This window comes from Cricetulus griseus, chromosome 3, assembly GCF_003668045.3.
Source record: "Cricetulus griseus strain 17A/GY chromosome 3, alternate assembly CriGri-PICRH-1.0, whole genome shotgun sequence".
NCBI classification, from domain to species: Eukaryota; Metazoa; Chordata; class Mammalia; order Rodentia; family Cricetidae; genus Cricetulus; species Cricetulus griseus.
Window position 1 is genome coordinate 68,182,684 of NC_048596.1, and position 24,090 is coordinate 68,206,773.

The following is a 24,090-nucleotide window of genomic DNA, read 5'->3' on the forward strand; positions in this document are numbered from 1 at the left end:
CTTAATTAGCTCCAAACCCATTGATCTATGGATTATATTAGGTTTATAAGTGTAATTACCTTAACAGGCATATGGATTACAATTATGCTCCACTTAAACCCCAAACGTATAGCATATAAATTAGCTGAGGGACCATTCTGATTCCACAGGGTCACACTACTGAAATGTTGGCTCTTTAGGGCTTTATTCTAAAGGCTGCTCCCTGCTATACATGCGGAGAGGCTTTGAAGTTGGGAGGGAGGAAGGAGGAAGAACAGACCACGTGTCTCTGGAAACCCAAGCCAGCAGGTCACCATGAGCCCTGGATTCTTACCTCTCCCCGGGAAACCCATGTGTATGTATGCATGCCCCCAGGCATACCCCATATGTAAGTTACCCTCAGTGTGCTTCCACCTAGGTTTGAGAAGTCTCTCACTGGGTTCCTAAGTCCCCTGTGGCTATGCTGGCAGTCCAGTGAAACCCAGGGATCCACCTGTCTCTGCCTCCCCATCTCTGGGATTACAAGCATACACCACTATACCCAGTTTTTAAATGCAATTTCTGGGGACTGAATTCAGGTCCTTGTGTTTGCATGGCAAGCTCTTTACCAACCGAGCCATCCCCCCAGACCACCAACGAGCCCTTCTGCCACCTATTGGCAGTCATCCTGCAACACCCACATCCCTGTCTTGCCAGTCTAGTCTCACTCCCCCTCAGTCTGACACTCTCCTTCCAGGCTCCCATGGACTGTCCTCTCATGCTGCATGCAGCTCTCTCCTGCCTGTCCTCTCTCTAAAGGGTCACTGGAGCTGAGGCTGGTGGGATGCACAAGGAACTCAAGCGATGGGATGTAACAGAGGATGCATGGGAGCAAGCTAGGGCAGGGCACAGTGTCTGGAACAGAGAGGGATGTCTTTGACAGACTGGGTTGAAGTGCTGTGGCCTCTGTGTCCCCATGAGCTGGGCTAGTCTCCAGGGAAGAAAAGTCATAGAGAAAATCACATTTTCAGGCCCTCTCTACCTTAGCTTCTGGGGTCAGAGGTAAGAGTCCAGGGTTCAGGGGGTGACCCAACTGACTTGGGATTCCAAAAATGTACAGTCCCCTCTCACCTGGCCTTGCCACTAAGATACAGTCAATATGTCCAAAGGCCCTGTGGCTGCCTGCTGTGTCTTATACATGCCAGATTGGTAATGGTCACATAGCCCTGGACTCTCAGTGGCTACCCTGTAGCCGGTTCTGCCTGCCCCAGGCAGTCCAGTCCTCTCCTGTACTGTGGGGCTGGCTGCGTTGGCCATACTCATTGCCCTCCTGTCTCCCACCTATATCTCCTTCCATTCCCATCTATCAGAGCAGAGGCACAGTGAACAGAGGGCCTGGTGCTCAGGGTGCCCCATCCTTCTGTCCTCCCTGACACTCCACTTGAAAGTGGGTTAATGATGTTCATACATACCCCAAATCAGGAGAGAAAGCTGTCTTTGACTGGTGGGCTGTGAATTAATGGACTGTGGTATGTCCCTATCTACTTGAGAGACGGCCCCTAGGCTGTCCTCACTGGGTTGGGCCATGAAGTCATAGCTAGCTCTTAAACCTCCCAGTGCAGCCTCCCTTGCCAGCACCTACCACCTGGACCTCTCCAGTCATTCCTCAGTCAAGCCCAGCATTCCCCCACATAGCTCGAATTCTGCTCAGAAGCCACACCTGTTGGCCAAGTGGTGGCCTAGGGCATATGTACCTCAACCCAGGCCAAAAGCTATCAGGAATGGTAACAGTCCTTCAGAGGAAGGCAGAGGCTCACTCTTTCAGCCTGTTCAAACTCTACCTGTGGACACCGGGCAGGGCAAGCTGTGGATTTTTCTAGAATGTGTCTTTTGTCCACAGACATCCATCAACAGAATTAATGGACTCATTAGTGACTCTTAAGTCTAATCATTTAAGTGAACAATTAGGAACAGTATTAAAACATGGCATAAGAAAGCATATCTTGGGGCTGGAGAGATGGCTCAGAGGTTAAGAGCACTGACTGCTCTTCCAGAGGTCCTGAGTTCAATTCCCAGCAACCACATGGTGACTCACAACCATCCATTATGAGATCTGGTGCCCTCTTCTGGTGTGCAGATATACATGGAAGCAGAATGTTGTATACATAATAAATAAATAAAATCTTTTTTAAAAAAAAGAAAGCATATCTTGTTTGTAATGGAAAGTCCTCTACCATCCCACCAAAGAAGCAGCTCAGATGTGCACTCTCAGAGGACTGCAGGATTGAAGGCCATGCCTATAGGTGACTGGCAACATCTGCTTGCACACTGTTATCATCACTGTGGAGCCTCAGCCACAAACCTGGGGCAACTTTAGCCAGGTTACAGGGGTGTTCCTATTTGGTTTATAATGCTCCCAGAAGCTGGCACAGTCAAACATCCTGTCTACCACAGGAGAGAGGGACACTTCAAGAGGGGGGGGACTAAGCTAAGACCCTAGCACCCAACCCTGGCTTTTTTTGCCCAAGGATGCAGCTCTTGTGGGACTTGAGTGCCTTCCTCACTGAGAGGCCAGCAGGAGCTGAGGCTGTAACTCACTGTCCTGAGGGTCCCCCCTGGGTTGAGCCTCAATGTGGCTCACATGTGTCACACCCACGTGGATCAGTATACTCCACTGAGACTGCCTTCCATCATGTTCCAAGAACAGCTACAGCCTGACTACAGGCCTGCTGGGTACCCATTCATAATGCCTGCTGTTGGATTTAACCCTGGATGTCCTGTGAAGTAAGACACTGAGGAACAAGCCACTCCGCCAGCACAGCAAGGATGCTGCACGGGGCGCTATACTCATCCTTGGCTAAATTGTACAAGACCACATGGCAACGAGCTAAAAACAGCTGCCAGGCCCCTACAGGGAGGGATGTGGGTCATGACATGAATACTGCTGAACTTCAGCAGCCCAGACAAGGCGAATGTTGTCATCCTAATGGACTCTCAGAGGAGGTGGGCTCTAAAGGTTTCAGTGTGTTCTTTCCTAGGCCCAGCCATGTGCTGGTTTCAGGAGCTGAGGCAACAAAGCCCTGAGGACTCCCTGATGGTGAATGACATTGAGTTACTTATAAAGGGGCTTCAAGGGGCACCATTCCCTCTCTTAGTTGCTGTTCTGTTCTCTCACCTCGTGAGGATAGAGCATGAAAAGTCCTTACCAGTGGCAGAGGCTTGGACAAGCTTCTGCTCCCTGCTGATTACCATCTCTGGCTCTGTTACAGCAGCACAGATGGGCCAAGACAGGTGGGTTGGAAGGGCTCTGCACTTGTGCATGGACAGAATCAATAAATTCTGCATTCTGAACTGGGGTTGACTTAGTGGCACTGTGTGGCTGTTTCCTGGCCTCTGCCTCAGTCAGGATCCATCCAGGGTCCGTCTGCTCCAGGTCCACAGAGAACTAGACACCAGTCACTCAGAGCTGTCTCTTTTGTTTTGTTTGTTTTTTTCGAGACAGGGTTTCTCTGTGTTGCTTTGGAGGTTGTCCTGAAACTCGCTCTGTAGACCAGGCTGGCCTCAAACTCACAGAGATCTGCCTGCCTCTGCCTCCCGAGTACTGGGATTAAAGGCATGTGCCACCAACACTTGGCTCAGAGCTGTCTCTAGCACAGTGCTCTGTACTGTGCCCATTTCTGAAACCTTTAGAGCCCACCTCCTCTGAGTCCCAAAGCCCAGCCACAGCCCAAACTGAGAGCCACACCACCAGCTCTGTTATCATTCCTGCTCCTCCAGAGCTGCTGTAGGAAGGCACCAAGTCTGAGCTTGGGGCACTAGCTGATATTTCAAGTGTTCCTAAGATGCTGGACCCTTGATTGGGGAGGTAATCAGAGACAGCAGACGCCAGAGCCCAGTCAACCAACTCTGCCTCTTCTGGGAGAACTTAAAACCCATTAAGAAGCAGGCCTGGCCAAGTCAGCTGGGCCACAGCATCTGGTCTCCTGTCCCATCCTACATGACTGTCTCTCTTCCTCCTTAAAGCCCTAGAGTCAAGGTAAAAAAAAAACAACTTGAACCTGGGGAGAAAAAATGGAGGTGGCCTGAAGAAGTAGCTGCTGCCTGGATTCAGTAATGGAGAAGGGAGATCTGAGCAGCCAAAGCCTCTGCCACAATGATGCCAGGTTGTGCTCTATCCTCCATGGCTCGTCAGGTAGAGGGTTCTGTGGGGCCTGCCTAGGCCCAAGTCAGTAATCTGTAGAAAAGCCATTTCCTGCCCTCAAGATTCCATTCCTGGCTGCAATTTTTTTCTTTTTAAAATTAAAGTGATTTTTCTATTTCTGCAAGAAACATCTGCCCTTTGGAAAAGACAGAAAAGCACAGAGGCAATAACTCAGGATTTCATCTTTCTGAGGGAACCCCAGTTAGCATTTTGTTCTGCCTGTTTCTTTAAGAAGCAGCAATAACAAAAAGACATGAAATGGGATTATTTATAAAATGCAGTTTTATACTTAGAAGCATATGAAGAGTATTTGAGCCTCACTATAAGTCTGTCCTAGGGCATGAGTATGTCCTGGCAGGTCACCTAACACTGGTGGAGTGACCCTTGGTGCTGCCCAGGGCTGTGTGTACCCAGGAAGCTGAAAGCTAGCAGAGTGAAGGGGGTGTAGGGTACTTTGTCTGGTCTGGCCTGAGAGCAGTGAAAGCCAGAGCTAAGCGCATGCCTCTCCCAGCTTTGTACGCCAGAGGAGGCCTCCCGCTCCCATGCATGCAAATCCAGATCTCCCCATCTGTGGTTTCTGGGATGGAGCAGAAACCCTTCACTTCTTGGAAGTCAGGGGTGGGGACTCTGCTTCCCGTTGTGAGCCTTCATCTAAGGACAGCTCTGTGCACGTTTGTCATGTACCAACCCTCATTGGAGATACAGCCAGCCCTAGACTTAACCCTCCTTGTGGTGTAGCCTATGTCTAGCAGCCCTGATGGCCCAACACCAGAGGTGGCCACCCCTTAGTTATAGTGTTGGTTAGCTTGATAGGAGCAAGTGCCCCCAACATATATCCAGCTGTTGGTGGCCCCCAGGCTGGGAGTTTAGGTCAAAAGGTAGGTATCAGAAACATCCTGCTTGCTGTGGTCAAGGCTCTTCTCATATTAAAAATAACACATATGATTAATGCATAACATGTAGCAAAAGCACCCAGACCCTGGATACACACAGTTCTGTAAGCTAATGAATGTGCTAGCCCTTCCAGCATCTTCTACTCTCCAACCCTCAGATGCACCCTCCTGATAGCTAATAGCAGGGACAGTTTTGTCTGTCCCGGGACTTGCTATAAATGGAAACAAACCATGTCTGCTGTTCTTTCTCATGGTCAGACTTTTAAAGGGGCTCTTGTAGGGCTGGCAATTAGGCTGTGTGATGCCTTTCTGCCATCTACGGTGGGAAAGGCCCCTCAGAAAGCAGGAAAAAGTCACGTGTGAGCAAGGAGCTTCCTCTGGGCTGGATGGCATGGGGGTCAGATCTCCCCCTTCTTGGAGGCTTGTGGCAGCCATAGCCACAGGCACCTGTTATATGCCCATAGGAATGTCAACCCTGGATGGAGTAAGTCTGAGGGGAAGATGATGGAGTCTGGGGTCCAGCTAAAAGCCTGTGGGAGGACAGGACCCTCCACCCCAGTCAGGGATTTCTGCCTCTCTCAGTATGTGTCCTGTCTACCCTACATATGGCCTTAACCCCAGGGTTGCAGAATATTGGCTGAAATGGGGGAAATTATCCCTCCTTTTCACCTCTCATATAAGGACTTATGTCTGGGTACCTATCCCTCCAACAGGCCTTGACAGAGGATGGTGTGCACTATACCCTGAGATGGGTACTGGGTAGCCGTAAGGGTGGCCTGGGTAGACCTTGGTCCTATGAAACATGCAACACGACATTGGCCACAGAACAGCTACATCATAGCTGCAGTAAGAACTACAGGATAGGAGGGCCAGAAGGATCATTGTGATGGGGTCCAGATGTGCAGGACACAGGTGGACAGCAGCTGTGAGGTCAGGCAGGTATGCCCTCCAAAACCTCCCAAAGAAGGTGAAGGGGATCAGCAGGGAAAATGTGGGATTGAGAGGCTTGGGCCAGAGGAGGCAGGACCGTGCGAGCCCCAGACTTGTGCCTAAGCATTTTCTTGAGCTACAATAACTTCACATACTTTTTGCTTCTGGTTTCAAAAGCAATGAAAACATCTTCACAAGCCCCTAAACCATGGCAAGTCAGTCCACACAGCCTAGGCACCAGCAGTAGAATCCACAGGAACCAGCAAGGCAAATGAAAAGCATGGCTACCCTGGGCTGGAGTGCCAGGCTGAGCACACTGCCAGGTTGCACAGTGCCTGGGAAAGAGCTGTTCCAGAACTGCCCACTGCAGCAACTGCCCTCAGAACACAGGGGGAGCAACCTGAGGGAGGGGCAGAAATGAGAGGCTCAACCGCAGTGAGCACCCTGGCTGCCATGGCACAACGTTCTCCTAGCTGGTAAGACTTAGTGCTACCCCAAACCAGAGGGGAATCTTGCCAGAGTTATGGCCAGGTGGGACTGGGGACGTTGGAGCAGTGAAGGTCTGCTGCAGACCCTGAGCTGGGCATCAAGGTAGAGAAGGTACCAAAAACACCTCCAGTCTTGTACCAACTATCTACTACATCTGACTGCACAGCTGGCTTCAGGCTGGCCATGCCTGCTACCCACTCTCTGGGCCTTGATTTATGACATCCCTGAAGCCTCCATCCCAGAGGTTGCTTCTGATCATGTGGGCAGTGGTGTGATGCCCACCACCTCCCCGGAGTACCTCACAGCACATGTGCCCTGGACTATTCTCAGCAGCTGGAAAGCAGTGGGAAGACGGGAAGTGGGTCTTTTAGAATCACTTGAACTCTGGGGTCTACCAGGTTGAACTGTTCCTGAATTTGAATTATTTAAACCCAGAGGCAACTGAGTTTAAATAATTTACTATATTTACTTTCTAGGGTTGTTCCAAGGAGCTGCACAGTGTCTCCTGGCACCCTGTGAGTCTCGCATTCTTTTAAAGGGATGGCTATTGTTTTTATTAGGAAGCCAGGGAGTCTGGGCCACCTGGCGGTCTCCAGCAGAGCCAGGACTACATTCCAGGGGCCAGACTAAAGCCTTGGCTTGCCCACCTCTTGTCCACAGCCCACTCTCTCTGTCTCTCTCTCTCTGTCTCTCTCTCTCTTTGTCTCTCTCTCTGTCTCTCTCTCTCTGTGTCTCTGTCTCTCTCTGTCTCTGTCTCTGTCTCTCTCTCTCTCTCTCTCTCTCTCTCTCTCTGTGTGTGTGTGTGTGTGTGTGTGTGTGTGTGTGTGTGTGGTGTCTTTCTCAGTCAGGCAGACACCGGCACACCAGCTGGGACACTCACCCATCCCAGTACTTCAGTGTGCTTCCTTCCATCTGGCTGCAGCAGCCCTGTCTGAGTTGGCCTAGAAGTTTATTTTAAACTCTTTCACGTGGAAACACTAAGCTTCCTCTTTACTGGTGGGATCCAAAAAGGTTAACCCCTTCCTCTCCGGGCTGGCTAATGCCTGCCAGAAGGCCTCCCCCCCACACACACCGAGAAAAACAACAACCAACAACAAGCCTTACACACACTGTTGGGGATCCACTGCCCATGAACATCTGTACCCATGAGAGCTGGGACTCTTGGTGGCACACTCCAGAATTGGACTGCTCCACTGGGAGGTGAAGAAGCTGACAGAGAGGTGTAGGAAGGCCAGGGCCAGAGCAGCCTGCTATCCACAGACTCCCCAAACTCAGCCTCTCTCTTTAATAGGTCAGGTCAGAGGTTCCCAACCTCCCCCTGTTTTTAAGGCAGGATAACCATCTTCCGTGGTCCAGAAGAGTGAAGGAGTAAGGAAGAACTGTTTATGGCACACTACGGGGAGAAACTTCTAAGTGTCACCATGGTCCCCAGGTTCTGAGAGACCAGGGTAGAACTGGAGCTTGTCATCCACAGCCTGGGAAACCTGAATGGGCCCCTATTGGTTCTGCAATGTGAACACCTTGGACTTCAGGAAAAAGAACGTGAAACTGCTGCCTGCACGCTTCATAACCACTGTTCCTGACAGAGTTGGGGCTGAGCCATGGTGGAACATGGGATGAAGGAGCCTGGAGGCCACCACGGAACTTCATAGTTCTCTCCAAAGTGTTCTGGGAGTCACTAGAGAGACCCGAATGGGATTTGTGTGAAACATCATATAAAGATAGCTATTTGGAAAATTCCAAAATGCTGTGGAAATAAGAAGGTTGGGGAAATTCTTTGTAATTTTTGTACGCGCGCGTGTGTGTATATGCGTGTGTGTGTGTGTGTATGTGTGTGTGTGTGTGTGTGTGTGTGTGTGTGTGCACTCACACATGTTCATCTGTGAGAGTGTGGGTGTGCCTGTCACTGTGTGGCAGTCAGAGGACAATCTCAGAGATTAAGACAGGGTCTCTGGTTATTTGCTGCTGTAGACACCAGGCTACCCCTGGCCCCTGGCCCGTAAACTTCCCATGATTCTACTGACCCTGCCTATTGCACTGTAGGAATACTGGGATTACTGATGCTCACTGACACATCTGGTCTTCTGTGGGTTCTGAGGATCTGAACTCAGGTCCTCATGTTTGCAAGGCAAATGCTTTACTCACTGAGCCATCTAACTCCCAGCTCCTGGAGCACATGTTTGGGGTATAGATAGAAAGAAGCTAGTTACCACATGGTGTTAAAAGTCACCCTGCCCCTCTAGTCCCCACTCAGAGCCAGTGGAGGCCCCTGCTGGTTGAAGGACACTGAGATTCCATCATAAGGAGGCCAGGCAAGGATCCTTACAGGACCTAGACAAGCTTAGGAGGTAGGTGGGGACACATGGGAACAGGGGTGGAGGGGCACAGCATGGACAAAGGGCTCAAGAGACAAATTAAGAGGGGACAATAGGGGACCTGGTGGGCAAGGACTCTCCCGACACAGGGACCCGGCCTTTCTCCTCTCTGACAATGGCAGGGACCCCAGGACCAGATCACCATTCCAAGGATTTTCCTCCGGTGATGGTGCCAGCTCGAGAAGAACAAAAAAGAAGCCTCCATGGGTCACAGAACTTGCTTTGGTTCTTGAGAGCCCAGCCTGCCCTGAGTCTAGCAAGCTAGCCTGACCCCAAATATGACAAAACCACACAGCAGCAGGGGAGCAAGAGGTGGTGAGCATGCATGGGAGTGAGTTGGGAGAACAGAGGCATGGATGTGAATAAGTGAGTGTGTGTGTGTGGGCGGGTGGGGGGGGCTGCCTGTGAGAATGCACTGAGGCCTGATATGCTGCCTGGGCCTGTGTGTTCAAGTCCTGAACGAAGGAAGGGTTGGCTCTCCCAGAACCTGGTGACAAAGCGCCCTCTTGTGGCTAGAGCAGGAGGCAGCACATGAAAGACGGAAAGCAATGTAGAGCTGGAGACCCTGGAGAAGAGGGATGGGAAGAAAAGGACAATTGGGGGCTGGGGGAGGTGATTAGAGAAGGCCAATGCATCTTGGATGCTGACCACCCCCACCTGGTGCCATCACATCTTCCCTGAGTTTCACTTTGCCCAATACCCCCAATACCTGAAGTACCCTGTCAGACAAGGACAAGGCAAGTGGGTGTCAACTAGCTGCATGGATATAGTAGGAAGCTTGGGCCTTTCAGCTGGCATGAGGAACCTGCGTCTAGTATGGGATAAAATGAGGTCACCTCTCCACACTGCACCAGAGAGAGGCGGTGCTGTGAGAACAGCTTGTGTGACAGCTCCTCATTCTTCCCTGGCACAGGCAGATTCCATAGCCACCATTCCATGCCTCCTGGAGAAACTCTGTCTGAGGTATGGAGTGCTTGCTTGGATTCTGTTTGCTTGGTGAGGAGGAGGACCCAGGACAAATTAAAGTGTGGGGATAGATTGGCAACCACTGTGCCCACTTACTGGGCGGGCCAGCCAACCTGCGCTGGGGCAGGCAGAGTCCCATTTCCAGTGATTTCCCCTTAGATAAGGGCTACCCTGGTTGGGCATGGGCCGACAGGTGTTAGCTCTGGTGGAATGGCTTTCTCTTTTGAGAAGCCCCAAATTCACAAACCTTGGACAAGTCGAGTGCACCCTGAAAGATCATTTGTTCTCACAACAGTGTCATGACACAGGAGACCCCTAAGGGTATGCGGCACAGTCAAAGTCACTTATGTCTCTTAGTCCTTCCCCTTTCTACTCAGCACAGGTCACCACCTATACTCTGGGTTCCTGACCACCAGCCACCGCTTTAGCAATGACAATCTAAAGGCAATGGATGGTCATAGAGCAGGTGGAGCAGATGGAATGACAACCCAGCACCAATGTTCCTGATCTATTTGGGCCTCAGTTTCTGCATGTGCAAATGGGAGGTGGCACAATGACACCAGGGGCTCCGTGATCCCTCTGAGACTCCGTGATCCCTCTGAGACTCTGCTCCACTTCTTCTTTTATCAGCAGGAAATAGGTCCAGCCTCCAGCACTGTCATAGGGACCAGAGTACAGAGAAAGGGTCTGATATAGAGGCCAGACCAGTGTCAGCCTAATGCAGATGCCTTGGGCCTTTTGCTCAGGCTTCTGGCACTCAGTCCTCTGGCCTTCCTGCTGAGACAAGCACCAGCCTCTGGGGTCCACCCTTGGTAAGGGACTTCACCCCACTCCAGGCAGCTGGGCCTATTCCGAGATGGTTCTGACACACCTTCCTGGGTGCAGTTTCCTCAAGGATTCTGTGAGGGCCCTGGCAGCACCCCATGCAAACACAGCGGGAGCTAAAGGCTACACAAAATTCCTGTTTGCCTCTTGGAAAAGCACATCCTGGAAACTAGATCCTGCATGCACCATCCACAGGCACAACAATGATGACACTTTCCTAGTGTGGAGATGAAGTCAAATGAGGCTCCCAAAGCCAGGCCTTTCTGGAAACCCAGCTCACTGGTAGAGCTGGACCTAGGACCTGATATGTATGGAAGGGACAAGGTGAGGAAAAGAAAGGCACTTGAGCCTGTCTGAATTCAGGGGCCACCCACTGGCACACATTGACAGTATACATTGCAGTGTGTAGGATGCCAGAGATGCTGTTGGATTCATAGCAGCCACCAGGGCTATTCACAATAGCCACCACTATTCCTTAGGGATAAGGAACACAGGACCCGTTTAGCCTCTGGTGTGCAGTCAGGTCACCTAAAGGTGCATCTGTGAATTAAGTGTCATATGCAGTGAGAAGAGGGCAGTGCAGGTACAAAACACACCTCAGGCCACAAAATCTTAGGATTAGGGTGAGACTAAGATTTGCTAGTAGTCCACTGATAGTAAATGTAACATATAAAACATTAGGGTTAGCAGTCAGGTTTAGAATTAAAGTTAGATTTCCTTGTAGAGTATTAGTTAAGGATGTGTTGTATTTGTTTATGCTGTGGAACATTTGTTTAATGATGCAAAGATGTGTTGCATTCTTTTGTGTGTTTAACTCTGTGAAGCAGTATTACTTTGCCTGTCTAAAACACCTGCTTGGTCTAATAAAGAAAGAAACAACCAATAGCAAGGCAGAAGAAAGGATAGGTGGGGCTGGCAGGCAGAGAGAATAAATAGGAGGAGAAATCTGGGAAGAGAAGATCAAGGAGTGAGAAAAGGAGGGGCCAGCCACTTAGCCACACTGCCAGACAAAAAGGAAAGAAAAGATATACGGAAATATAAAAAGGTAAAAGCCCAGAGGCAAAAAGTAGATGGGCTAATTTAAGTTAAGAAAAGCTGACAAGAAACAAGCTAAGGCTGGCCATTTATAATAATGTCTCCGTGTGGATTTATTTGGGAGCTGGGTGGTGGTGGGGGGACTAAGAGTCAAAGAGCCAAAGAGTAAAAAGTAACCAACAATGTTTCTAAGTAGGCCATTGTGGTAGATTGAATAGCAGGCTGGTCACTTAGAAAGAATACTTTTCTACCTTCTGAGCAGGACTCCCACAGGCCAGACATAACCAATGGAGCCATGAGATCCTCCACAGAGAGGCTGGAAAGGAAAGAAAGTCTGTATTTCAGGTATGCTGGGGCTTTACAAACACTTCACCCTGGAAGAGTCCGGAAGTGGATCCCAGGAGTGCTGAGACTACCTTCCTCACTCCACTCACAGATGACCTCACCTCATCCAGGACATATCTCAGAGTGATGGTCAGGCCATCTATGGATTCTAGCCCTGCCTAAGACAACCATTCAGATGTGTGTGACTGACCTACCATCCTTCAAGTCCAGATAAGCACGTTTTCACCAAGTCTCTCTATCATGGACCAAACAGGGCTTTGAGTGGCCTGGTCACAATGGAATCCACTGAAAACAAGCCAGGTAGGGATGGTGATGTGGCTCAGTTGGTAGAATACTTGCTTAGATTGCATAGAGCACTATGTTTGATCCCCAACATATTAGAAATGGTGACACACTCCTATAATCCCAATACCTGGGGTGGGGACGTTCAGAAGTTCCAGATCAATTTTGGCCATATAACAAATTTGAGACCAGCCTGGGCTACATGCAAGCCTGCTTCAAAATATAAAATAGGGGTTGGAGAGGGGAAAGGGGAAATATTGTGCAATTATATTTTAATTATAATTAAAATTACTAAGCAATAAATAAATAAGCAAGACATGGCCAATGCATAAGACACTCTCAATAGCTAAGCAAGCCATACACAGGGCAGATCCAACTGCCCAATTCCTAGCAATTGTTCATGATCTTCAGACCCAGAGTATCTCTGACAGGTGTCTGTGGTCTCTAGGTTCTGTGCCTCTCACAGGTTGGGGAAGGTGGATCAAAGGAAAAGGAAAGCAGCCAAACAGCCTGAGGGCAGTTGTAACCTCAATGACTGCAAAGGTTCAGAACACACTGCCCCAAGGAGCATGGACAACACCACCCCATTCCCTGGCACAGCACCAGGACAGGCAGAGCATTGCATCTTTATCCTCACTGCACACAGACTCACGTCTGCCTCAAAGTCCAGGCTCTGCATCAAGGGTCACTCTGCCTCACCACTACCCAACGAAGGACGGTGATTTCTGTTACAAACATCAGCCACACTGGTTCTTAGGGGTCAGCCACAGACAAAGCCATGAAGGTTCACATACTGTTTGTTTGTTAAGAAAAGCCCCAAGACTAGAAGGCTGTCCTCCTGGGAAGGTACAGAGAATAGCAGGAAAATGAAGGATCCGTGGGCACTGACCTGAACTTTCCGGTCCGCACCTGCAGTGCTCTCATTCCACACTGCTGGGCACCGCCAACGTCACCCACGATGTCATCGCCGATCATGATGGCCTGTCAGCAGTGAAATATGCTCAGAAGTTATGTCAGGAGAGTTTTATTCCTGAGTTCTTTATATCTTTCTTCTTTTTTCTTATCTTGACATAATAAACTGCTTGATTTGATGTTTAAAGCCACCATCATCCAAATTAAACAAGATAATATTGTCATTGTATTGATTTAAAGTCAAGCCACCCTGAATATATCTCCCACTGCCCCCCTGGGCCATGACCAGTTTATTTATTCAATGTGAAATCAATCAGCAGCTGTCAAAGTGATTTGGTGCCTTGGGAGGGGCAGCCACCTCCACAGAGAGCAGACCGTTTTACCTGATGCTAAACACTCTTCTGTGAATGATACAGGTACAGTGAAAACTACAGCAATGTCTGGCAAGTCTTTGTAGTCCCCACTTCAAAAGGTTTACTGTCAATTGTCAAGTGACTATGTAAAAACCAAAATCTAACCACACACACACAGACACACGCAGACACACACACACACACACACAGACATAGACACACACAAACAGACAGAAAGAGAGAGAGAGAGAGAGAGAGAGAGAGAGAGAGAGAGAGAGAGAGAATTGCCTATTGGATAGGGTTTCAGAAGCAGTGTGTGGGATTATCCCTCCCACCTGAGACAACCCTCCACATAGGCAAGCTCTCGGAACCAACAGTGAGTCCAGTGTCTCAAGGCACTGGACATCAAACAAGGACAGATGTGTCTTTCAAGGCACAGGAAGCAGGTAAAGTGGCTCTGTGACTAGCCCAGCCTCCTGCCTTCAGTGTTCTCACAGTTTGTGTGGGGAGGATATCATGGGTTGAGTTGTACCCTCCTAAGTCAGCAAGGCTGAACTCCAGTATGAGTACTTAGAGATGACATCTACAGAGTATAATTTAGAGTCCATGAGATCAAGGGTGGAGCCCTGATCCACTGTGACTGGGGCCCTTTTTGGAGGAGGAAGAGACCCCACAGCTGTCTCCATACAAGCACAGCAAAGGCCACATGAAGACATAGCAAAAAGGTAGCCACTGTGGTCTGGATATGGTTTGAAGGTATCCCCCAAAGGCTTGTGTGCTGGTGGTTTGGTCTCTAGTGTGATGGTATTAATGGGGGCACCTATAATAGATGCAACTGGAAATCATTACATTAAACAAAACAAGCCAGACTTAAAAAGGCAAGTACAACATGCTTCATAAGCAGAATCTGAAGTTGAAATTGTGTGTGTGTGTGTGTGTGTGTGTGTGTGTGTGTGTGTGTGTGTGTAAGATATGTAACAAATACTGGTGGCAAACTAATTTCTATCACTGTCCCCAAATAATCGTATGGTGCTTACTCTTAGAATATTATGGAAAGTCAGGATACTCTGGTTTCCCACTTGTAATAATGCACTAAAGTTCCTTTTAAAGCTCACTTAATTTTTTAAAAAGTCAGTTTAAAGAAATCCTGAGCAAATAATAGTGCCAGTGGCAAGAGCCTAGCTATGACAAATCATGGAACCTTTTTTTAGGAAACAGTATTGGGGGGGGCACTGATAAAAGCTGGAGTGGAGGTTGTTTTGTTTTCTACCAACTTTGATACAGCCATGTAGAACCATCCAGTCACCTGGGAAGATCCGGCCAGTGGAATCTATTCGTTGTAGTGGGACAGCATGGGGTCCAGTGATACATGGACCAGAGACTCCAAAGCTTCAGTACTGCCCAACAACTTGCACAAAGTGGCCTCAGATACAGATGGTCAGACATTTCACATTAGGCTAGGTAGCTCCCTTTCAAGGAGCCATCCTAAAACCGTGAATTCAGCCTTTGAACACTCAAGGGTTCCAACTCAGGCGTTGATGGTTGCCAAAGGCATTGGGACCTTTGTATGATTGGACTTCCTAGAAATGGAACACAAATCCCAACTACTGCATGTCATGCCTGGCACCTTCCATGCCTCTGGGAACAGTAAAATGTTATACATGTGGGCTAGGGCTGTAGCTCCGTCAGTAGAGTTCTTGATTAGTATACACAAAGCTATGAGTTCAAGCCCCAGAACTGCATACACCAAGTGTGGTGGTATGTGCTTGTAATTCCAGGATTTAGGAGATAAGAGGCAGAAAGATCAGAAATTCAAGGTCATCCTCAGCTACACAGTGAGTTCAGGGCCAGTCTGGATACATGAAATACTGCCTCAAAACAAACTCTTATGTATGTGCGTGCACACATACAACTAGACAGTGGGAATTGCCTTCTCAAGGCCCCCTTGGGCTGTCAATTGTTGGTGTGGTCCATGGAGATGGTTTCTGAAAACAAAACAAAACAAAACAAAAACCAAACTAATCCCTCAGAGACAGTGCTATCACCCATGGAAGAGCATCTGTGGGATGGATGTTTGGGATGGTGACAGGATGCCAGCATCGGGCAGAACCCCAGGAAGCAGAGATGTGGGTGGCAGGGAGCTGAGCTAGACATGGGCAGCCAGTAGGATGTGCAGTGAAGCCTGTCTGGGCCAGCCTGTGGGCTCTGCATACCAAAATGCTCTCAAACCCCTGGGGAATTTCCAGATTTACCATCAGTGAAGGGCAATAATCACACCGAGAGGAGCAATTATTGCCAAATCATTTAGGATTTAAAAAATCATTGGCAAGAAGATGGAGGTCAAGAGGTGCACCATCGGGGGAAATAAAAACTCTACCTGTCAGGTCTGGCTTTTACTCCTTCCTGACTGTGATGTGATACAGGGGAGACAGACGTTCAAAACTGAATGACTGTACTCCAAGGGAACCCAGAAATGCAGAGAGCTGCAGGGGGCTTGTCAGCCTCCAAGACAGGTTTGGTAGTTTGGATCTGTAAAGCGCACCGGGACTGGGTGTGTGGGTCAGTCAGCAGAGCGCTTGTCTGGTGTGTGTGAAGCCTGCATTCCGATTTTCCAAGGTGACAGCACATGAAACAGGGGTGGAATGAATGCCTGAGATCATGGAATTTGGGAGACAGAGCAGGAGTATCAGAAGTTCAAGGTCATCATTGGCTACATAGTGAGGTAGAAGCCAGTCTGGGCTAAAAGAGGAGATCCTATGCTTTGATACTGTCTGCCTGCAGGTCTCTCCTTCACCATCCTGGATGCTCAGAAAAATGGAGCCTACCAGGTGACATGCTTTGGAGGACAGGTTTCTAGGGCCCAAGGGCTTCCCAGGAAAGTCTGTGTTTCATGAGCTGTCAGCTCTCCCTGGACTCTGCTGAGCAGAGTATGTCCCCATCACAGGGAAGGACATGGTGGGACAGGCAGGGCACACAGCCTGCATGGAAATTCCCCAAGGGATATTTACACCTTCATTTTCCAGTCACTCAGAAACTCAGAGATGGCACTCACTAAGCCATTTTCACCATAGCTTGGCACATTTATAAGGACAAATAATAATATGACAAAAGCCAAAGATCACCGATTTTTTTTTAATGTGTATTTGAGGTGTGCTGTTGTCCTGAGTTCTAGACTTTAGTCCTAAGGAGTCAAGAGACTCACCCACCAGCTTTCTGTATGCTCTTTGGCCATTGCCTGGGGTTCTACTGCTTGGTGGTTTTGTTAAAACGCCCCATTTTAAAAGGATTATTTTAGCAGGAAAGGATACATAAGGTGTGAGATTTGCTTTAAAACATGATAGTAACAAAATAGTTCTTGGGGCTAGGAGGATAGCTTAGTTGGCAAAGTGCTTGCTGTGCAAACATGAGGCCCTGAGTTCTAACTCCCAGAACCCATGAGAATATGGGCACAGCAGTACAGATCTGTAACCCCAGTGTTCCTACATTGAGATGGGAGAGAGAGACAGGAAACTCACTGGTTAGCCAGCTAGGCATATGCAGTGGCAGGTAAGAGAGATCCTGTCTCAAACAGAGGACAAGGCAAGGACTAACACCCAAGGTTGAACTCTGCCCTCCACATGTACACTGTGGCACATGTGTACCTGTGACTTACATACATGTTCATGCATGTACTATCCATCTACACAGAAAACAAGAAAGGAATGCTTTTTTTAAGAGGGGGGAATATTACAATAGTACAATGTGTGATCTGGTTGTTGGAACACATGGCAAGCAACTATCTCATTACTCAGTGAGAAGAGTTCTGGGCCAGAAAGATGGCTAGTGGATAATGGCACTTGCTGCTGACCTTGATGATCTGAGTTCGATTCCTGGAACCCACATGGTGGAGGGAGAGAATGAACTCACACAGTCCCACACACAAAAGAAATAAGTAAGTAAATGTCATTTAAAAAATTTAAAGGGGCTGGAGAGATGGCTCCGCGGTTAAGAGCACTAACTATTCTTCCTAGAGGTCCTGAGTTCAATTCCCAGCAACCACATGATGGCTCACAGCTACCTAGAATGAGATCTGGTGCCCTCTACTGGCATGCAGGCAGAAGACTGTATACATAATAAATAAATAAATAAATAAATAAATAAATAAATAAATCTTAAAAAAAATTTAAAGAAGGAAGGAAATTCTTCCACTCCTACCTGGTGAGCTTCCACCCCTATGGCCCGCAGTGCAGACTTGAAGAACTCAGGGGAAGGTTTCCCCACCACTTCAGCCTCAATACCACAGGCATACTGGCAAAGAAAAGACACAGCATGGGTTTGAGATCAGCAACAGGAATGTGATCAAATATGGGAAAGACTGTCTCGTGATGGTTAAGGCCCTTCACAAAGCAGGATGCTATGGGTCCCCAAAACATCTCACAGACAAGAGTGTCAAAACTCCACAATAGGCTGCTGCCCAGAATGCTTAAGACACCTACCTCCAGCTCTGCCACTCACTCCAAAGGCTGCCCATAGCAAAGTGGCATACCATACCTAGTAAAGCCACAAGCCTCCCCAGGAACAGGAGACCAGGGCTACAATCCCATTCTCTTGCCTGTCCCTGCTGCCCACCTCCAGGTAGATCACAGGCCCTCCTGAGTGGTCCAGGATTCAATTCACCCACCTGTGCTGTGGGATGTTAGTTTAAGATGTGTCGCATTTGTTTATGCTATTGTGGAACATTTGTTTTAATGATGCATTTATGTTGCATTTGTTTAGCTCTGCAAAGCTGTGTTACTTTGTCTGTCTAAAACACCTGATTGGTCTAATAAAGAGCTGTATGGCCAGTAGCTAGGAAGGAGAGAGATAGTCAGGGCTGCCGGGCAGAGAGAATAAATAGGAAGAGAAATCTAGGGGGAGAAAGAGGAAGGAGGAGGGAGAAAAGGAGAAGGAGAAGAGGATGCCAGCCACCCAGTCAGCCATGGAGTAAGAAGTAAAGAAAAGTTTATGGAATAGAGAAATCTAATAGCCCAGAGGCAAAAGGTAGATGGGGTAATTTAAGTTGAGAAAAGCCGGCTAGAACAAAGCTAAGCTAAGCCTGGCATTCATAAATAAGAATAAGTCTCTATGTATTTATTTATATGGGAGCTGGGTGGCAGGCCCCCTAAGAGTTAAAAAAAAAAAAAACTGGGCACAGGTGGGCAGGGGCTGCTACCACCTTGAGGATAGGATGTGGTACAGTAAGAGTGTAGGCAGGGGTCACTGATGGGCCACAGTCACAATAGACTCCAGAGGTCTGGCCACAGATGGGTCTGTAACCTGGAGGGTCATCTCAGGAACAAGGCCAGGGAGGACACATCAAGCCTGAGGTGTTACCGGGCCAGGAAGGAGGCGACCATGAGTCAGAGGAGAGTGGCAAAGAGCATGCTGGGAGAGAGCACCAGGAGGTTGGTCAGGGTTGGGGTAAGAGAATGACATACATGTAACTGACTGCATGATGACCCAGGCAATGGGAGAAGCAATCCCAGAGGAGAGGGGATGTGTGGTTGGAAACCCTACACAGGAGGCCCCACTCAGAAACATGAAAGGCTACTTGTATGAAAGCCTGAAGAGAGCATGGGATAGAACCAGGACTGGTACCTCAAGTGCCTTCATGTAGCCTCCAACATCCAGCATCAGGCCAGAGGTCTCCTTGTAGTAGCGTCTGCAAGAGAGCAGAAGGGAAGAGGTGACCAGAGAGCCACAGGTGCGGGTCAGTACTGACACCATGCTGAGAGTGACTGATGGAGGCCACATGGCAGATCCAGAAGGCCAGCAACACTAGGACACCATGGATCATTCAGCCAGGGAACCCCTGCTGCTGGCCTTGTAGGGACCCTACCACAATGATTAACCAGGGACCTAAGGGGGACAGATGGATCCAGTTACTATAACACAGAGGAAGACAAGTGACCCGTGTTCTGGGAAGGGACGTCAGGCCCCCAGAGCATGTGCTGACTCCCTAATTGCTAATAATTAACCCTTAACTGCTGCCTGAGGAGAGAACTCCATTAGTTCCACAGCAGCCTGCCACAGCTCCTGTTAGCTAGGGTCAGGCAAGGTGCCAGATTTCACGGGCACCAGATGCTTCCATGAGATGATAAGAATGTCTTCCCAACTGAAGAGACAAATTAGACTCTGGGAGCAGTCCTCCTTAAGACTGTCTCATAGATCTTCCAAGTGCCCACGGCCTATCTCATATCAGACCAAGGCCTCGAGGTACAAGGAGTTCTGACTGCAAAGTCATCCATACCCGGGGCTCTCTGAGCAAAGCCATATGACCATAAGGAAGTAAGAAGGGGGCTTACACATCATGCTCTAGAGATAGGTTCACTGAAATCCAGGAATGGTACAGGATCTGAGTTTAGAATTATTAAGAGGTCTGGCCATCCCAGTCAGTTTTTCCTTCCTTCCGTGTCCAGCAGGGGACATTAACTAAGCATGTGTGCAGAGGATGAGAGGAGAGAGAGCCACAGGCTGGCCTCAACATTCAGATCCCCTAGCAGGGACTTTGGGCTATGTAAACCTTTTGACCTCAGCTTCCTCACCTGGAAAATGGTCAAAAGAAATGAACCATCCATATCTAGGGCTGTTGTGAAGCTTGTACAAAATAACACACTTAAAGTTCCTTACATGCCCAGAACATAAACACCACTCAACAGAAAACTGGAGAATTCTACTGTAAATAGCCATTCACTGGAGCTGAGAGACAGGCCCTGAGACGGGAGCTCAGTGGGAAAATGAATACAGGACCCAGGTCTGGTGCTGTCACTCCAGTAATCCAGCAATCAGGAGGCTGAGGCAGGGGGATTGAGAATTCTAGGTCAGTCTAGGATACATAGCTGATCCGATCTCAAGAATTTTTTACTTTTCTTCATGTGTATGTATGTGTTGGAACGCTGTCTGAGAATGGAGTTAGTTATGTGAGAAGAATTCCAAGTGCTTGTGAGAAAACTCCAAGAAAACCAGATGGGAGTCTTATGACCTCAGTTTCTTCAAAACACCGAACTGTTCTTGGAATGTGTTTTCATGCTCTTCCCAGGTATAGTGGACAGGGAGAGAGTTTACTTTAGAAGACTCATTATTGCTTGCTGCTGTTATTCAATTAAACATTTAAGCTACTCTTTCTATGCCTCCAAGAAAAATGTGTTTTTGCCACACACAGCTTGTCCTTGGGATTGTATACAGCTTGAACTCACGAGAACTTTACTCATGTGGCCTTTCTTAACCTTTGGAGTATACATTGTCTGATGCTCTGAATAAAATTGGCTATTGCATGAGACTTTAGTCTGACTGATTTATTGGCTCTATTCTCCTAGATCCTACGGCCTCTAGAGTGGGGACATGTATGTATGTGTGGTGTGTGTGTGTACATGTGCACACAGAGGCCCGAGGCTAGGATCGGGAACTCCCTACATCACTCCTTCACCTTATTTTTTTGGAAAATGGTCTCTAAGTCAAATTCAGGGCTTGCTGATACAGCTAGTCTTACAAACCAACTTACTCTTGGAATCCCCCATCTCTACAAGGCTGGAAGTGCAGGCAGCCTGCAGGCCATACCCACCTGGCTTTGATGTGGGTTCTGGGTATCCAAACTCCAGCCCCCTTGCTTACATGCCAACAGCTTAACCACTAAGCCATCTCCCACACTCTCAAGAAATGTTCTTTACGAGTTTTCTAAGGCTTTAAAAGTTTCCTGGGTGGCTCAGAGAGTAGAGAACACTGTCTGTAACCCCAGCACTTCTGTGCTAGATGGGAGGTGGAGACAGGAAAGGCCCCAGAAGCCAAACTGGCAAACAACAAAATGACCCTGTCTCAAACAAGGTGGAAGGTGAAGAATGACAGCTAAGGTTGTCCTGTGACCTCAACATGCACACCCTAGCATGAGCATACCTACATTCACAGACACACAGACAGACAGACAGACACCTACCTGTGACTCCCACATTCACACCCTGGCATGAGCATGCCTACACTCACAGACAAACAGAAAGACAGACAGACACAACACACTTACTTAAAAGTGTTTGCTTCAATTTTTTTTTCTATTTTTACAATAAACTATAGCCAGGGTCCAGAGTTTCAAAGACCTGGAGAATGATAAACAGGATTTGGTCAGCAGAGGGAGACACTGGTGCTATGCTGTGCTGTCTGGGTGGCAGGTGGCTTACTCCACTCAGTCCAGGACTCTCTGCAGGACTCAGGGACATGCCCAGACCTGGCATGCACTCCTGGACTCCCAGGGTAGAGGAGGCATAAACAGACCCACAGAGAAACTGTACACGCAAACATGGTGAGCTATATGAATAGGTAACCCTCAGAAGAGACAATTAAGCTGTGTTCTGAGGGGAGCAGGTCACTCTATGAGTGAGGGGAAGGAGTATGAAGACCAGGGAGCACTTCAGGATCACCAGAGTACCTGATGGGCCATCCTCTTTGGGCAAAGGCCCTCAGGAGGCTCTCAGAAGACTACAACCCTTGTTCCAATGGGCAGTCAGAGAAAGACCCTAGGAGAGGATCAGCAGGGGCCTCCCAAAGGAAAGGGTGAGTAGAAATGGGCTGGGGGAGGAGGGGCAGACCTAACTCACCACAGAAGATGTCAACAGAAGCAAACAGAAACTTCCAAAACAAAACTGTTTGCAGCTGAGGATTTTGGGGGTTTCCAGGCTGCCCCAGGGCCAGCTAGAGGACACAGGAAACTGGATGGATGGGAAACAAGCCCCTCTCTTTGGAAATCTCACCCCTAAGAAGTCCTCAGAGCATAGCTCTGCTGGCCTCTGGTCTAGATGTTTATTCTAAAGTAACTTCAGGGTGTTTCTACTCACAGGGTGACTTGAAATACACAGCCCAAGCATAATCTTGTGAGCCAGAGAAAATTGATTTTCAGAAATCCCAAATGAAAATTTATTTTGGGCGAAGGGGGTTTAGACAGAATTTTTCTGTGTAGCCCTGGCTGTCCTGAAACTCACTCTGTAGAACAAGCTGGCCTCAAACTCAGAGGCCTGCCTGCCTCTGCTAGTGCTGAGATTAAAGGCCACCACTGCCCAGCTAAGAGGAAAACCTTTAATCTCTGCCCCAACCCCTCTCTCAAGAGAGGCTTTTTTTTTTTTCAGACAGGGTCCCACTACATAGTCAGGTACTCTCTAAGTAGACCTAGTTGGCCTCCAACTCACAGAGCTACTTCTGCCTCCACCCTCCAAATGCTGGAATTACAGATGTGCCCCACTACCTCAGTTTACATGTTGCTGGGGATGGAGCCGAGTGTGTCCTGAATGCTAGGAAAACACCCTACCAAATAAACTACATCCCCAGTCACCCCTCCCAATTTTCTTTTTTTTGTTTGTTTTTGTTTTTTGAGACGGGGTTTCTCTGTGTAACAGCCCTTGCCATCCTGGAACTTCACTTTGTAGGCTAGGCTGGCCTCAAACTCACAGAGATATACATGTCTTTGCCTCCCGAGTGCTGGGATGAAAGCCTGGGCCACCACTGCCTGGCTTACTTTCTTTTTAAAACTGAATCTGGGCTGCATTTTAGAGAGTCCACAATTTTTTTTCTGTATTTATTTTTCATTCAGGAAAACAAAAATCTACCTTGAAGCCAGCTGCTGGCTGTAAACACTGTTCCCTCTAAGAGGAACAGCAAGCAGGCATCTAATTTACACCCCTTCACTAGCAACCAGATATAGTTTTCCTTTATGGCACAGTGTGGCCAGCTGTGGGCTTGGGAGGGCCCTGGGCCCTCAGGCCACTGAGGGCCACAGTGGCCACTGGGAGAATCGGGGCACAGGGAGCAAGCAGTCAGATCTGATTTTATGCTTCGTTCTCCTGCCGTTTCCGATTCCTCGGTGCAGCCTCCCTGCAAAATGACCACTTGACCTCTCCCAGAAGAGCCATTAACCTCCATGGTCTGTAGAGTAAACAGCTTAATTTTCTGATGGCGGCATGACAGGAGAAATTACAAAGGCAATTCCCTCTCTCAGTCCACACAGATGTCAAATGTAAATCGCTCCATTTCAAGGAAGGGGGCATCCTGCTTCCCTGCACCCTCGGGAAGGCTACCCCAGCCTTGACTGCAGTGACAGGAGCTCTTCCTGGGCCCTTAGGCTGACTAGAGAAGCTGCCACCCTCTGGGAGCTGTTGAGCCCTTTCTCTGGGTTTGAAACATGCCACCCTTTACCCAAGTCAAAAATCTAGAGAGCTGGAGGCCCTGCACATAACCATTCAACCCTCAGCTATTGCCAAGGCTGCTGAAGTTATCACCCAGCCAAGAGCAAGCAATTCCTGTTTTCATCTTTTTCACTAATGTACTTATTCAGGCCATTACAAGCAATCTGGAATGACCTTCAGCAATGATAAAACTGCATCAAAGAAAAACGTGTTGACATAAATGACCTAGAATATTGCTTTTTCATTATGCACATTTTCTAGTGCAGGTTTGCCAATTCAAAAACCCAAGGGCAGGACCCAGGTCAGTGAGTTAAGCAGGCTAAGTGAGCCTAGATCAATGGGCAC

At 48.5% G+C, this 24,090-nt stretch overlaps 1 protein-coding gene across 1 annotated transcript in view; it reads right to left on the reverse strand.

The window, feature by feature from the left end:
* Lhpp (phospholysine phosphohistidine inorganic pyrophosphate phosphatase) overlaps positions 1-24,090 on the reverse strand; it is an 86,691-nt gene that overhangs the window by 37,038 nt on the left and 25,563 nt on the right. Inside the window, exons 4-6 of the mRNA XM_027409143.2 lie at positions 19,181-19,244; positions 17,759-17,851; positions 13,189-13,280 (exon numbers count right to left, since the gene is read on the reverse strand). Coding sequence (XP_027264944.1) covers positions 13,189-13,280; positions 17,759-17,851; positions 19,181-19,244 — 249 coding nt within the window. The remainder of the gene's footprint in view (positions 1-13,188; positions 13,281-17,758; positions 17,852-19,180; positions 19,245-24,090) is intronic.